Source organism: Gymnogyps californianus, chromosome 1 (assembly GCF_018139145.2).
Source record: "Gymnogyps californianus isolate 813 chromosome 1, ASM1813914v2, whole genome shotgun sequence".
Classification (NCBI taxonomy): domain Eukaryota; kingdom Metazoa; phylum Chordata; class Aves; order Accipitriformes; family Cathartidae; genus Gymnogyps; species Gymnogyps californianus.
Window position 1 is genome coordinate 134,423,217 of NC_059471.1, and position 15,257 is coordinate 134,438,473.

General features: G+C 46.2%; 1 protein-coding gene across 1 annotated transcript; it reads right to left on the minus strand.

Annotated features, from left to right (window-relative positions):
- Positions 1-13,228: 13,228 nt before the first annotated feature.
- On the minus strand, positions 13,229-14,837 carry AICDA (activation induced cytidine deaminase; the record flags this gene model as incomplete). The annotated part of the gene is made up of 4 exons (XM_050896335.1): positions 13,229-13,282; positions 13,588-13,703; positions 13,897-14,167; positions 14,673-14,837. Coding segments are annotated over 4 exons (606 nt in total), but the record flags the coding sequence as incomplete, so codon positions are not given.
- Positions 14,838-15,257: the final 420 nt, after the last annotated feature.

A 15,257-nucleotide genomic window follows, 5' to 3' on the forward strand; every position in this document is an offset into this window, starting at 1 on the left:
GGCTTAGCTGATATTGAGAGCAGGCAATGCACAATGGGACCAAACGTCATTGAAGTGTTAGGATCATAGTACTGCTGGTACTTTTGTTGCAGGTGGAAGATACAGCCAAATGACTTCAAAAGAAATTATTTGCCTGGCCAACATCCAAAGGTAGTGTACCTGCTGTGTGAAATCATGTGGAGCAGAGGTACCATCTGGAGGAGCTGGTGCTCAAACAATTCTACCCCACATGCTGAAGTCAACTTCTTGGAAAATTGTTTCAAGGCCATGCCATCAGTTTCTTGCTCCATCACCTGGGTCCTATCTACTACTCCCTGTGGGAAATGCTCCAGAAGAATTCTGGAGTTCCTGGGGATACATACCAATGTGACCTTGGAAATATATGCAGCCAAGCTGTTCAAGCATCTGGATATCCGTAACCGGCAAGGTCTCAGGAACCTGGCAACAAATGGAGTCATTATACATATCATGAATCGTGCAGGTAACCCAGCTACTCTTTGGCTTTGTCTAGGTGTGGATTGAAAATTCTGCGATTATGTGCACTCTCAGCAGTTGTGCTTTGTAATAGTGGTGATGACTGGCATTGGGGAGGACTAGTGAGTGCAAAAATGCCATTCTCTTCTGCCTTATTTCTTCCCCAATCCCATACAGCAGCAGGACCAGCACGGCCATTGCCTCTTGCCAAATCTGAATAAGGAGAGTTACGTCTTTCTCTAGCCATCCATGCCTCCTTTATATACAGTGAAAAATCCTAAGCGTAAGATAGAACCTGTCCCTCCTAGCATATATATGCAGATCAGCTTGCCAGCTGCAGCAAGTAATTGGTTTCCCTTGATAGTTGGAGAAGAGGAGACATATCTAAACGAGACTTTCAGATGATATCCTCCCTTCAGAGGACATGTCTTGCATGTGTGTCTTTTTGTATGTATATCTTGCTTGCCTGTTGATGTTTGGCTGTAAAAATAGTCCAGACAAGTAGCTCACAGAAAGGAATGTACATTTGAAGAGATGAATCTCACATACCTGTCTGGATACTTACTACTGGAGTGTGCAGCTACAAAATCTACCAGGTCAAATGTAAACTTAAAGGACATTGCTTATCTTGGGGAACCTCTCTCTGGGATTATACCACCAGAGCATTGACAGAAGCTCTGGCCGTCCTATGAACACTTAGATCAATATGAAACTGCTAAATGGTAGGGTGTTCACTCTAGGTTTTCCCTGATCATCGAGAGAAGTCAGACAAATTCATGATTGAAGCAATGAGTTTATTGTCTTATCCAAAGCTGCTGTGATCAAGCACAAGGCTGCTAAAAGGTATGCCTGAACAGCCCTGATTGCACGTGCCACTTCTCTTTTCAGTCCCTCCCAGAGAAGCAGCCTGCCACTTGCTGATTCCTTCTCCCTTGGCCAATGTGTTCCGGCATTATGTCCTGATGTGCTATCTGTAATAGGGGTTGCCCAAGCCATTGTAGTGACCTCTCTCTCTCGGGCAATTCCCCTTTTTAGACACATTGCTATTTGTAGAGTTTTGGTTCCCCTTTCCACTAACTTATTTGTGTAGTTGCAAGTCATTGTTGGTCCCTTGCATGAATACCCTCAGATGAGTATCTTTCTCCTGCCCTTTACTGTTGTCTTACTGAGAAAGAAGTGACTCACTGACATATTCATGAAGAAAGAACTGGGCATGCCTTTCATCAAGAGTAACTGGATATCTCTCTTCTCAGATTACAGCTACTGCTGGAAAAGTTTTGTTGCATACCAGCATGGAGAAGATGATTATTGACCCCAGAGCTTCGCTTCATACATCTTTCTGAATTGGACAGAGCTCTGTCATATCCTTTTCATCAGTAGGCACTTGAAGAAAACACTGAGAGTGAAAAGTAATGCAAAATCTAGAAAAAGGAGGTTTGGAGGATCCTGGCAATAGTGTTAGCAGAAACAATAGTAGAAATGATAAGCATGGGCTTGATGCTGCATGAACAGAGGGCCAAGCGGGCAAGAGATTGCCAAGGACTATGCTGCTACATTGTGCCTTTGTGGCCAGGAGTAGAGATTTAGCAATACACTCAGTTTTTTTACTAAGGAAAGGGTAAATTATTTCAACTCTTTACATGGATCAGCTACAAGTTCATTAGCTTGCATCTTACTGGAGCTATGTGATCCCAAAAGCTCCTTCAGCTGTGTAAACATGATTCAAGTACACTCTTTTTGCCTCTCAGGACAGGGCCACTGATTTTAGTTAAGTTCTGAGCAAGTTCAAAAGCCCAGATGGGTGGATTCACTTTCAGGATCAGAGCTCACACATAAGAGTATCATATGACTGAGATCTACATTCCCCATTTCTTGCAATCCATACAACTGCAGAAGTTATTTGTATGGCCTGATATCCTACTATACAAGAAAGAGAAGGTGGTCTACTGAACCAGGACTGGAGTTAACTTCCTGGCTCAGCCACCCTTTGTGGGGCAAGCCAGTTCTTGCTTGAACTGGTCCCTATATGTAGAATGGGGGCTAGCAGAATGGATGGCAGGAGATAGAGGAAGGGATGCACAGAACTACATAATACAGACAGGAACTTAAAGTCTGGAAGGAGAAAAACTAACCTGTTTGTAGGATGCTGTAAATGCCTTGTTTTATTTCTGACTGAGGAAAAGGTACACATTAGACTTCATTTCAGTTCCATCCACCCCAAACATTACATAGGTCTTTTAATACCTCAGGACCTGACCTTTCTAATTCTAGCTGTCTCAATAAGACATTCAGGTGACAGGATACACAGTCAGTGGTATTATCCAGTCAGTCAGCTGATCTAACAAAGTAGTTAATGCAATGTAACTGTTTAGGAGATATTTTTCCCTTGGCTTTCAGCCTTCCTGGGTCTCCTAATGTCTGAGATGATTAAATAATTTAGCAGCTTACGCACAATCATCAAATGCATAGTGTGATGCTTACCAGGGAGCTGAACAGAGCTGTCTGCTAAATGCTTGTGAGTACCAACAAACTACAGCCAACTCAGCACAGGTCCCTGGGCAGCAGTACAAGGCGAATATGCCCTTCAGGTCTTGGTTTTAAAGAGCCAGCTAATAAATGACCTGTCCCTCCCTGTGCCCCTGGCAACCTTGTTGATTACTGCAGAGTCCTGGTGGCTAGGAAGCTTGCACTGGGACACTCATGCTGAAAATCAGGCACTTGCTCAACTGCTTTGCTGTTTCAGCTAAACTCAAGCCACCCCTAAAATGAAGATGAATAGGGCCCATTATCAGTAGTTCTGACTAGCTACCAACCCTCCACAGAAGGAATGGAAACTCTATGTGCTCAGCCCTTGTGAATACCCAGCTCCATTGTACTAATTAGGCAGAGGTGTAATGAGGACAGTGAGTTCCAGGTACACGCTCCAGAGAAATACAGACCATTGTGTCAAGTCCTGGCCTCCCTTGCATAAGAAAGACACTGAAGAACCGGAGATGGTTTGGTGGAGTACCACTGCAAGGGTCAGGGGGCTGGAGCACTTGCCCTACAAGGAGAGGCAGAGGGAACTGGCTTTGTTAGACCTAAAGAAAAGAAGGCTAAGTGGGATCTAGCTGCAGTTTTCCATTACATAAAGGCAGCGAAGACAGAGCCAGACTCTCCTCAAAGCTGCACAGAGGGAAAATGAGGCAACAGGCACAAGCTGCAACAAGAGAAATTCCAATTGGACAGAAGGAAAAAGTCTCCCCTGGCAGTGGTGCTGTACTGGAACAGGTGCCCACAGAGGCTGTGAGACCTCCATCCCTGGAGACACTGAGACTTTTCCTCTGAGCTGCCAGATCTAGCTTTAGAGTTAGCCATGCCGCAAACATGTTGTTGGACTAGAGACCTCTAGAGGGCCTTTCTTACCCCCAAAATTCTGCCCTTCCACAGGATCTAGCTCCACTTCCCCTGGATTCAGCTACACAATCTGCCACCTTTTAAATGCTTCTGAGTGGTCTGTCTTTCTAGGAGGGGTTTACATGGCACAGTAAATTCCGAGGTGCTACCCTGCTGTCTGGAAAGCTATGTCCCAAGGGAGATATTATCTAACACGCTGAAGGTGGATCAGAGCAATGTCTTGGACTAGATGCTGTATTTTCAAACTCTGGGTCATGTTGAAGAGACAGCTTAAGATTTTGGCATCTCATTTTTAATGTTCATGTTTCTTTCTTCCTGCTAGGGTCTTCCTCCATTGCTGGCAAACTGAATACTAACAAGCATCAGCAGCATGCTTTCAAGCTCACTTTGTGCATCATAACATTATTTACAAGACTGGAAAAGCCAGTCCCTGGCAGTCTTTTCTGCTGCAGCCTTGAACTACAAGCTTCATACTGCCACCAGAGAAGGCTCTTATCACTGGCTGGGTATTGCTAAGTATTGGGCACAGCAGAAGGAGCACTTGAGAAACCATCACGAAGTTTGGATGTTGCAGCCAGGCAGCCAGGACAGAGTGCTCTGGGTATTTACAAGGCTTCCTGAGAGTCCAATGGGGCTGGAGACCATGCCCCAGGATCAGGCCTTTCATGTCTCCTGATTCTGCAATCCGATTCTGTGAGTACCCTATTGAGAGGCCAGCAAGTAACATTTTTCATGCTCTGATCTGTTCCAAAGAAGTAATCAGAGCAATGTATTCTGTTTTTGAGAATTATGAAGATCACTTTTACGGCTATGTGTGTATGTTTCAGAAAATGCTTCATGCTATTACAGTATTTATGTAATATTATTATTATTATACTACTGCTTTTATTACAATATAATTCAATTATATTACTAAGGATTATATTGCTTCATTTTAAGGTTTTATTCTCCCTATTTTTATGACTGTAGAAACAACAGAATAAAAGGGAAAATGTCAACTCTGTGGAAACTTTGCTTTTCTTGTTCAGCTCCTGGGCACACATCCTTCCCTTCTAATTCCACACTCTGGAGTCCTAGCTGTTCATTGCAAACTGGGGGAACAGAGTAAAAAGTCTCTGCTCTTCCAGCTGGAAACACTGAGTGGAATGGTGAGGTAGGAGATGAGATACTGAAAACTCTGAGCTATCTCTACAGGCAGAAGGCAAAAAGAAGATACATGTGTGTTGGGCCTTGCAGCAGTTTTCAGTTTGCAGTGAAGTAATGCGAAACATCTGAATGAATCATGTTGGGAGCTCCATGTTTCATGATTCCCCATCCCTCCAAGCCAGAGGCCCATTGTGTGATCGCACTGGGGAATGCGCTGCTGCTGGGATCTGCAACATGCAGGCACAAACGATTATTTGAAGAATAAGGCAGGGGCTGGTGGGAACCATGCCTATCTCTTTTAGCTGATTAATTCTTATAGCATCCTTTGGCCACGCCAAAGTTGCCAGATGTTTAGCAGACAATCAAGACAGCCAGAAAAGTTGCAGGCTGATGAAGCAGCTCCAGCCCCTGCTGTCTGAGAGAGTATCTAAAGCTGAGCGCAGCTGGCTGGGGAGCGTCTCCTGTGTCAACCAAATAAAATTACTCCAAGCAATATATAGCATGGCTAAAGTTTTCTTCCCCCTGTCCAGGACCTCAGGCTGGATGTCACATGCCTTCTTTCTGGCCATTCTAGTGTTAACTCTTTGTTTCCTTAGGGAGAAATCAAATCACTTGATCAACATGTAGTTGAGTACACCAGGGTCCATAACTGTTCAGCAACATCATAACTTGTAAGTTACTGGTCTGCTGTGGAATGTGGCAACTCAGTTTGAGTCTAATCAACATATATATCTTCAAACACCTTCATTTGTGTCTTGCTTTGAAACTTCATTATGCTACAGAAGGTAGCTGAGTCTCATCTGAGAATCTAGAAAGTACAACAGCACAAAGCTATACAACAATGTGTAGTGTCCATGGCCAGCACAAAATGGAAACCCTAAGTTTTAAGAAAATCTGCAAGACCTGAAGACCCATCCATGTCTCTTGCTGGAAATACTTAAGCATCATAGAATCTTGCTCACAGCTTAGCATAGCACAGAGAAGGCTCTACCCATAGCAGTGTGGAAATTACTGACACATCGCTAGTTCACATGAAATAATCTAAAAATGCTGGCAGGTGTCACTATGTTTCTGTACCTTAGAATAAATATGAAGTCAGACTTTGACCTTGAAAAGGTCAGAGCTCAATGTACCTGAAACTCCAACTCCTTGGAGGAAGACGGCAGGTTGGATAGCCCAGGTCTTTGGAGCAGGATGATGTCATTGCCTGGAGATTAAATGAGACGTGAATTTGAATTAGGAGGGGAAGGTGGGTTGATGGGAGAGAATTCGTTTGGGAAGACCCAAGAGAGAGAACAGGAGCCTTCTGTAAGTAGCACTAGGTGAAGGGGATTAGATGGTCCAGAAGCTAGGGCTGTGTCAACTAAATTGTTCAACACGAGAAAAGACCACTAGTCCAGTAACGAATATACCAGCTCAAAGTTGATCTTAATCCTATAACAGCAGTATGGTGACCTGCTTCAAATTAATTGCTTTTTCCTGCAGTATCATCTGAGGGTGAGTACAGACCCTGCTGTGAATCCTCCAACTTTGTTCCTGGCAGTCCAAGGCCTATCTCAGTGAACTATTACCATGAAATAGTTTTCCTGCAGGCAAGGTAGAGGACAGTACCTTTACTGCAGGACAGAGGGGTTATTCCTGGCGCACCAAGAGGTACCCTATTCTTGCTTTGAACTTCAGCTAATACTCATCTGTTTAGCCCCAGGCCAGAGAGCCTTGGATGAGGGTGGGGTGGTGGCCAAGGGAGAAAAGCAAGGGAGAATTCAGGATATACAGCAGAACAACAGAGGACAAAACAATTGATGAAGGAGGAAGAAAATGAGATCCCACCAGGTTCCTCAGTTTCAGTTAACATGAGTCTCTGCAGCATTACCCAGTGCAGCTTCTGTCAGACACCTGGTGCAGTAGGTGTGATTCTCTTCAGGTTGTGAGGAATGCCTTGGGGATTAACAACAGTAGGTCAGCACTAGCAAGAGTATGAGATGGGTATGCAACCTGATGAGTTTTGGACACACATCCTGGAAGCTGTTGGGCCTACTCCTGCTCCATCACCCTATCTCAAAGCAATATTGGCAAGTGTCCACTGGGTCCTCAGGGAGCAGTGGGTGCCTGCATAGGGATGTGCTGGTGTATGTCCCTTTTCAGCTCCTTATAGTTACAGTATTGACTCTGACTTTTACTCCCAAAACAAATGTTTTAATTTGTTGTCCCCTGTAATTATCTGTTTTTCCGTCCAACTTCTTGTTTGTTTGTTCCTCCTTCTCAGAAGGGTAATGAGTCTTGCTAGAAGTCCCAAAAGAGAAACACAGCAACAACGGGTTCCTGAAAGTGAAATACTAGGGAGAGAAGAACAAAGTGAGAAGAGGTAATACTTCTTGCCTGACATACTCCCAGGCTCCAGCTCTCTTCAGCTCTTCCTACGCCAAATGTGGTTTCTGACTATTTAATAGCCCTTTCTAAAGCATAAGCAGCTACACTGCTGTTCTGAGAGAGGAAATGAAGCAGGATCTTGGAGACAGCTGACAGCAGAGACAGCATTTTATGGAGGCTGTAACAACTCCAGCTGGAGTGTGATCAGGGTCCTGACCCAGTACAAGTGAGTCTGGGTCAGAGGGGTGAACCAGAGATGTGCCCATTTGCTCAGAAGCAATCCTAGTCCATTAGGCAAGAACTTTGCAGTGGTGATGGTTCTGTAATGTGTAGGACTATCTCTAAGGGAGATCTGGTAAAGCAGAAATGATGAACAAGGCAGTGTGAGAGATGGTGCCATACTCCTAGCGGAGCCTGGACTCTGAAGTGAACACTGTCACAGGCTTGTGCCCCTGACTCCCCCAGTCACATCTGGCTGGGGATAATCTCTTGCTACAGCTGAGCACCGGGGCGTAATGAGGCAGAGGTCTCTGGCATCCCCATCCCTGTCATGAGTCACAGTTCTGCTACTGCTAGTGTCAGCTCTGGGCATTACCAAGTCATTCAGATGCACAGAAGTGCCTGGATTAACGGAAGCGCATGTACTCATTTTTATGAATTAGCCAGAGTGCATAATTCTTCATGGAAGGCTCAGCCCTTTCCCACTGAAGGCAGGAGGACAAACTTTCTCTGGTCCATTTGGAAGCTTGCCAGTTCCAAGTCAGCCCAGTGAAGTTTTTCACACCAGTTTTAGCTGCCAGAGTGAACTTGCAATCTGCTGTATCCCTGCTATACTCCTACTGGTGTGTAAGGGCCTAGAGTGGGTCTACCACACTGCTAGCCTATAGAGGTAACCACAGATGAGAGCTGGTCTACTCTCATCTTCTTCTGTCCCTCTAGACTGGTAAAAACATTGTTCCATCTTGTAGAGTAGGATAGTTCTTAACTGTGATTTAATAACAAGATTATAGCATGGAGACATCAACATCCTCTCTGCTCTGGAACTTGGGTGCACTCACCCATGTGAGGCGGCAGGCCCCTTGTAGGCAGGAAGATAACTTTCGCACCTTCGAAAGTCGCATCAGTCCTTCAACTGGTATGCTTAATAATAACGGCAACAGCAGCAACAACAACGGTGTTTTAGCTATATCTGATGCGGGTTTGGAAGCCTGAAGGGAAACCTGCCTATCACAAAAGTGTATGAGAGATTTAAAAGCCAAAGGCAGCCTTCAAAATACTTACCACACTTTGGTGCCTACCCTTCTGCTCTGACCTCTGCTCTTGCAGCAACCCACTTTCTCCTTCCCCTTCAGAGGCTCTGCTTATCACTGCTGGTGTTGTCAGAACAAATGATCTCTTCTGTGCCAAACCCCTCCACGTTTCCTCTGCGAACTAAATCTGATTTCCATTGCCGCGAGTATTTAATACATATGTGATTAAATAATGAAATTTCTGCTCATAGAAACACCAAAGGGTCAGCACCAGGGAGGGGAGAAAAAAATACTCGAGCTAGAGGACAAGGTTGGACACAAATACATCTAGGCTAAAAACCCCTGAAGGGGCAAGTAGAAGGGGACTGGACTCCATGACCCTGAAGCCCCTTGCTGTCCTGGTTTCCAAGTACCAGCATGCAGGAGAGGGAGAGAGAGCAAGCGGGGGGGGGACATGCTTTGAAAATCCCCCTTGTATTTGCAAGGGCCTGGAGCGTGTCTTTGCATTGTTTTATGATAATCTGTTTCTTATTATTGCAATGTGATGTCCAAGGACGCTGTGTACTGACCTGGAGTAATGCTGTGTGCAGCTGTGGGAATGATGTCAGTGTCCTGTTCTTCAATGGGCATGTGCTGGGGGTTGTCAAGAGCCAGACTCTGGGAGACGTTTGCAGCGAGGAACAACATCCCTCCAGCCAACAACCTCATAAAGGGTGCCAGACACCCCTGTGCACCAGGAGGTGGCAGCCATGCCTGGTTTTCCACACTGTACCAATAACTATCCCATCCACTGTTTATCCTGTTTCCTCCATTATCAAAGATCGATCCTGTACCTCGCTCTGCTGCAGAGTTGGAGCTTTCACAGAGCAAGTGGTCTCTGTATCCCAGCCCCCGGGGCGATAAAGCACATGCCAGTTGTCATAAGGCTGGATGCATCCCGAGGGTCCGATTGCCAAAAGGTCAGGCAGGTGGCCGCGTGCGGAGACACGCAGGATGACGTTCAGCGAGGTTGAAGGAGCTATCCCCAGCCTGCGGGCAGGATGGTTTTCAGCAGCTCCCTGGGCCTCGTGAAGGTGTGCTTACAGTAATGGTGTATACAGCTTGAGCATGCAAAAAGCACCCAAAACATTACACACCCAGTCACAGGGGCAGGCCTGGCAAGAACTCACGTTTGTGCCAGATTTGCTGGGAAATCTTTTGTATTCTGTCATTAATTGTGGCTGTGGTCCTTAGGTGCAAGTAACAAGAGAACGGGGAGGCAGGCGCACTCATGGAAAGCAAGGCTCGGGGCGGCAGCTGTACAGCTATCCAGATGCGCCTGTGCCTTGTTCATCGCTGCAAACCATGGGATGTTGGACCAAGCGAGACTGGGGTTTTCAGCTAGCACCATAGGCCCCTGCTCTGGCTGTTCCCCCCAGTCTCAGGAGGAAACACCCTCCCAGAAATCACAAGCCCCTCTTTCCCACAGCTCAGGCAATGGCGCCTGAGGTATATTTGCCACAGTTCTCCTGAGGCGTTAGCTTTTTCCCAGGTGCATATAAAGGAAGGAGACACCTAGAATAGCACAGTCACTATCTCCATAAGGGATAGGCTGTAAACATAAGTGGTACTCGAGAGTATATAAGCAGTAGTGAAATGTTCCCTATATACACAGTCTACAAAGCAAGTAAAAAAATCTTAGGGTGAAAAAGTAATGTTGCTACATAACAGTTATCCTCCAGGGAGTTATTCTTGGCAGAGACACCTAATGCATTTGAGGTTGAATTAATTAATAATGCCAATTCAAAGAATACTTTGTAACAAATAATATGAATTGGTATTTGAGAACAGAAAAAGTGCAGTTAAAAAGAATCTCTATAGCAGAAGAGCTAAATGCGTATAGCTAAATCACATGGATTAGCTAAACAGTCCACTCTGAATTTAATCTGCTTTAGATTCAGAAGAAGCAACCTAGGATGTATTCTGAATGCAGTGCATGTTTCTTTGCATTTACTCATTTCATTTATTCTCCTATTGTATAATGTCACCAATTGTCATGTTTCAACAATTATCTTCAACTCAATGTTTGTCAGCATTTAAGCAAAAGCCAGTGTCTCAACTGCTTTTTTAGAAAATGCTAGTTTTTCTAGTAGCTCTCCAACAATTTCATTGAGGACAACAGCGTTGTACAGGCCAATACCAAAAGTTGGAAGACAGAGATCCTTTTTCCATCTCTGCTTCTCTTCTTGTTTTGTCAAGTATGTTGAGTCAGCACTTCTGTGTCCACTTTGGTCAATTACGAGTCATGAATGGGGATGATAGGCTTGCAATCAATGAAGGAAGCATCTTGAACAACTTTAGCATTTACATCACAGATTTTTGGTAGTACTTCCAAAGTACCTATTGCCTGAACACTTTATCTACCTTGATCTGCTGGGTGACACTGTCAACAACTTCAAAGTTATGAGTGAAAAGGATAAAGACAGTTTAATAGGATAGTACCAAGTTGTCTCTCCAGAAATCAGAAAGGACAGACGACACGTCAATCCTTTGTGTCAACTTTTACTTCCCTCACCCACATGGTACCAAAATAATGACAAAACCAGATGCTCATTTGTAAGACCTTTATTTATATAAATAATATCCACCATATCAAACAAATATACAACACCATGCTTGCAAATTAATGCTTTGCAAAGAACTCTCATTACTATTCGCGGTCGAAATTCCTCAAGCTGAGAGTGCCTCAGGAGCCTGAAGTTGTAGGAAGCTTGTGATGCACCCAGTTGTGACCTCTCCTAGCAGGAGGAGGCACTGTGGGAAGAGGGCGCTCTGCTGTCCTCCTGCGGCTGGGCTGTCACCAGAGGAGGTGTTCTGAGGAGCCACACAGGAGCTTCCAGCCTTACCCAGAAAGAGGAACAGGATGGAGCAGAGAACTCACAATCATCATGAAGGAAATGACAGAGCACCCCCAGAATGTGGGACACAATTAGCCTTGGCAAAACCTCAAGAGGTTAGACTGCAGAGGACAATCCATCTGTAATTTAGGTAGTGGGAAGGTGGTGGTGAGTAGGCGTGTACTATGAACCCATATCTTCAACTTGGTAAAGACTGTGTCCACAAGATCAGGTGCTAATGGGATCCCCTAGTGGAAACACAGTGATTGCCAGGCAGGAGGATGCTTTGATTTTGCCCCCCTACAGAAGATATCTATCTACATAGCTTTGCTCATGCTGGGTGTTTTTTCTTGTCAGCTCTCAGTCCAGTCACCAACTAGCCATATCTGGCCATATTATGGGCATTAAAAGGCCTGTAAAAACAGAAGACTGTGGGACTGTTAAGGTGCCTCCAGCAGAGGACAGTTGGCTAGGGAGGGAGCATATTGCAGGTGTGATCTAGGAGGAAATGCTCAGTGGATGAAAAGTACTCCAGTAGCGAGAGCTGTGGTGCTCCTCCGTGAGGTACGTGAAGAAACAGATGGTGACTGATGTGGATGCCAATACACCATCTAAAATGCCACAGCCTCAACCTACATAAATGAGAAGTTAAGTCTGAGGGACAGTACAATGTGGAAATGAAGTGTGTTTTCCGGTAGATGTATGCTGGAAAAACACTGCAGAGCTGAAGTGCCTTGGTGGCTCCTTTCCTGGCTGTGTGGGAGGTCCACACACTGATCGGTACTGACCCCAGGCTGCCATGGCTCTCAACATAGTTAATAGGAGTTGAGTGGACATCCTATTTCTGCATGGGAAATGTCTTGCTGGATACCTAGAATTGCAGCTTGCACTTGAAAATGTTGGCCAGTGAGTCTTCTGCTTTCATTTTAGGCTTTTATTGTCTAGTTTCAACCTCTCCTAGGGCACAAAACCTGGACCCACAGCTACTGAAGCTCCCTCCTTTCTGGGCAGGAGGCACTAGAGGGCCTGGGCCTGCACACAATCTGCTTAGAAGACCTGCTGGCTTCAAGTGAGGTTTTCAAGCTAAGCTACCTGGGCTGTCTGGGACTCACTTCAGTACTCTCAGTCAAGCTTTCCAATAACTGGCCAATTTTGCTGTTAGGACATAGGCTATACCACTTAAATGGTGATGGTTTTCAACTTCCTACCCACATCCAGAAGGACAAATAAACCATTTCACAGGGGAAGACACAGAGCAGCTCAGTGTAGTGCAGCTCTAAGAGCCAAGAGACTTGCTCCTCAAAGCCCTCACGAAATGTGCAGATCAGTGCGGTGCCAGTGAGAACACAGTCACACAAACAGCTTTGCAGGCTGTCTGCTCCCACCTGGGCAAGGCTAAACCCGGAACTCCATTTAGTGGACCACCTGAATTAGCTCTGCAGGGACCGAGGGAGGACAAATCGCTCTCTGGCAATGTCACTGCAGTCCTGGCTATTCCCAGCTAGCAATGTGTGTGAGCCTGGAGAATGTGTCTTCAGAAGATCAGCCTAATTCTCCTTGGAAATGAAAAAGTAAGGATAGTCTTATCTCTAGACACAGGGCTGGAAGGAAGAGAGATGTAAAGAGGGAAGAAGAGAAAGATCTGTTGTAAGGGAGAGAGTTGGAAATCAAAGAACAAGTATTTGTGAAGTCTTCTGATTGCTGATGACTTTCACTTCAAAGTCCCAGAGTTTTGAAGGCATCTCGTAAATCATCTACTTCGTACAGTGGCTGCAGGACAAAATATAAATGTTAGGTCAGTTGTAAAGTGAGCAGGAACCTATGAAGATGGGGAAGGAGGAAGGAAAGGCAGGAGATGGGATGAGAGGTGGAAGACGGGGAAGAGAATGAGGAGAGGAGATATGAAGGAAGTTGGGGGAGAGAGGCATGAGGGACATGGAAGGTAAAGACACAGGAATGAATGAAATGGCAGATGGCAGAGATGGGCAGCAAGAGCAGAGAGGAACTATAGCGAGGAAGAGAGGAAACAGCTGAGGGGAAGAGGCACTGGAAGGAGAAGGAGAACTGGCCCTCACCAGGAGGATCCGTCGAAGTTTCCTGGACAGATGGACAGAGTTTTCATGCAGCCCTTCCCAGGCTTTGAATGTCTTTTCCCTGTTCTCCACAAACGTGTTCCAGCAGTAGAAGTAATCTGTGCAAGGCACAGAGGAGTTACAAAGTGTTCAAGACTGCCCCAGAGAGGACACTAACCTCTCCTAAGGCCACTAAATCATCACATCCCGCCATCATCTTCTCTGGCTCCTTGTTCTATCTTCTCCCACCCTCCTGGGTCTCCCTAACCTCCCACAGCTTTTCGTCATCTCTTTCTTGCCTGCACATCTCACCTTTGAAGGTCATGATGGCAATTTGGGCCCCCGCCCTGTGCAGGCGCCTCAGCCCCTCAGGCTCTGCCTTGCGGTCCTCACAGAAGTAGAGGCGGGCCGTGAAGATGCGGAGGGTCAGGTTGGGGTAGGCACGCAGGAAGTCGGCCACGTGCCGGGCGCAGTCGTAACAGGGGCTCCAGGAGGTGAACCAGGTGATACGGTAGCAGCGGCCCGGGTCCAGGTCCCAGGCTGAGATGTAGCGCAGGAAGAGCACCTCCACGTGACAGCCCATCTTCGTGAAAGAGGGAGAGGGGCAAGGCGTGAGGTGGGAGGGGGAGCAGGGTGTAAGAGGGGTGAGAAGGGAGGTGTGAGCTGGATGGGGTGTGAGGGGAGGAGAAACAAGGTGAGGGCGTAGGTCCTAGGGTCAGCGCACAGAGGGAGAAGGCACAGTGGTACGTAAGTGGAAGACTGGCTAGAAAACACAGGAGCGCACTGATGTGTAGGGACATACAAGAGAAATGGGTGGGAGCTAAGCAGAGAAGTAGGTAAATTGGTAAAGCAGCAGGGAGCATGGATGTCTTGCTGGTAACACACTTGGGGGTAGCATAAGGTATAGTTTTACCTGGAGGCTGCATCCCCCAAATAGTATGTACCGGTGCAGTATCCATGCTCGTGGACACGTGTGCCAGTGCCTGGATTGCTGTCGCAGCCCTCCTTTCCCTGCTGTCCCAGGCAAACTGGAGCTGCATGCACCTCAGCATGGATATAAGAACAGGATGCCAAGGTATTCCCCATACCTTATTGCGCAGGTATCCAAAGTCCAGGGAGCACGATGTAGCACTGTCACGGCGCTTTACAACATAGCAGAGGTAGGTTTCACGCCGGCCCTTGGCCCAGCGCAGGTTCTTGAAGTTGTAGAGGAAGAGTTTCCTCTTCATCAGCAGGCTACAGGAGAAGACAAGAGAGAATTTACATTAGCCCCACCCTGGAGCCAGCAGTTGGCCATGTCTTTGTTGAGGGCTCAGCACCAAAAATATCCTCCTCACGTCCAGGCCTCAGTACGAGAAGAGCATCAGTAATTTGCATGCAATGTGTTAGGGAAAGGGTGCAGACTTGACTGTGGGGATGAAGCAGGTGACCTTGTGACTGGAAACAGTAAGTGAATTAGTAGTGATTAGTCAAACAGCAACTATGGCTGGGTAGAGTGTGAAAATATCTGCAAATATCCAAAAGATGGACACCAATGAGGGAGAAGGATGAAGGTGTGTGAGAAGACCTGGGAAGATGAGAGGGTCTGGAGTTCAGTCATCAAGAAATATTATTTTTGCTGTATGAAACCCTGAAAAGCCACTGGGGCAAGGGGTGCATCAAATTAGAGCCTC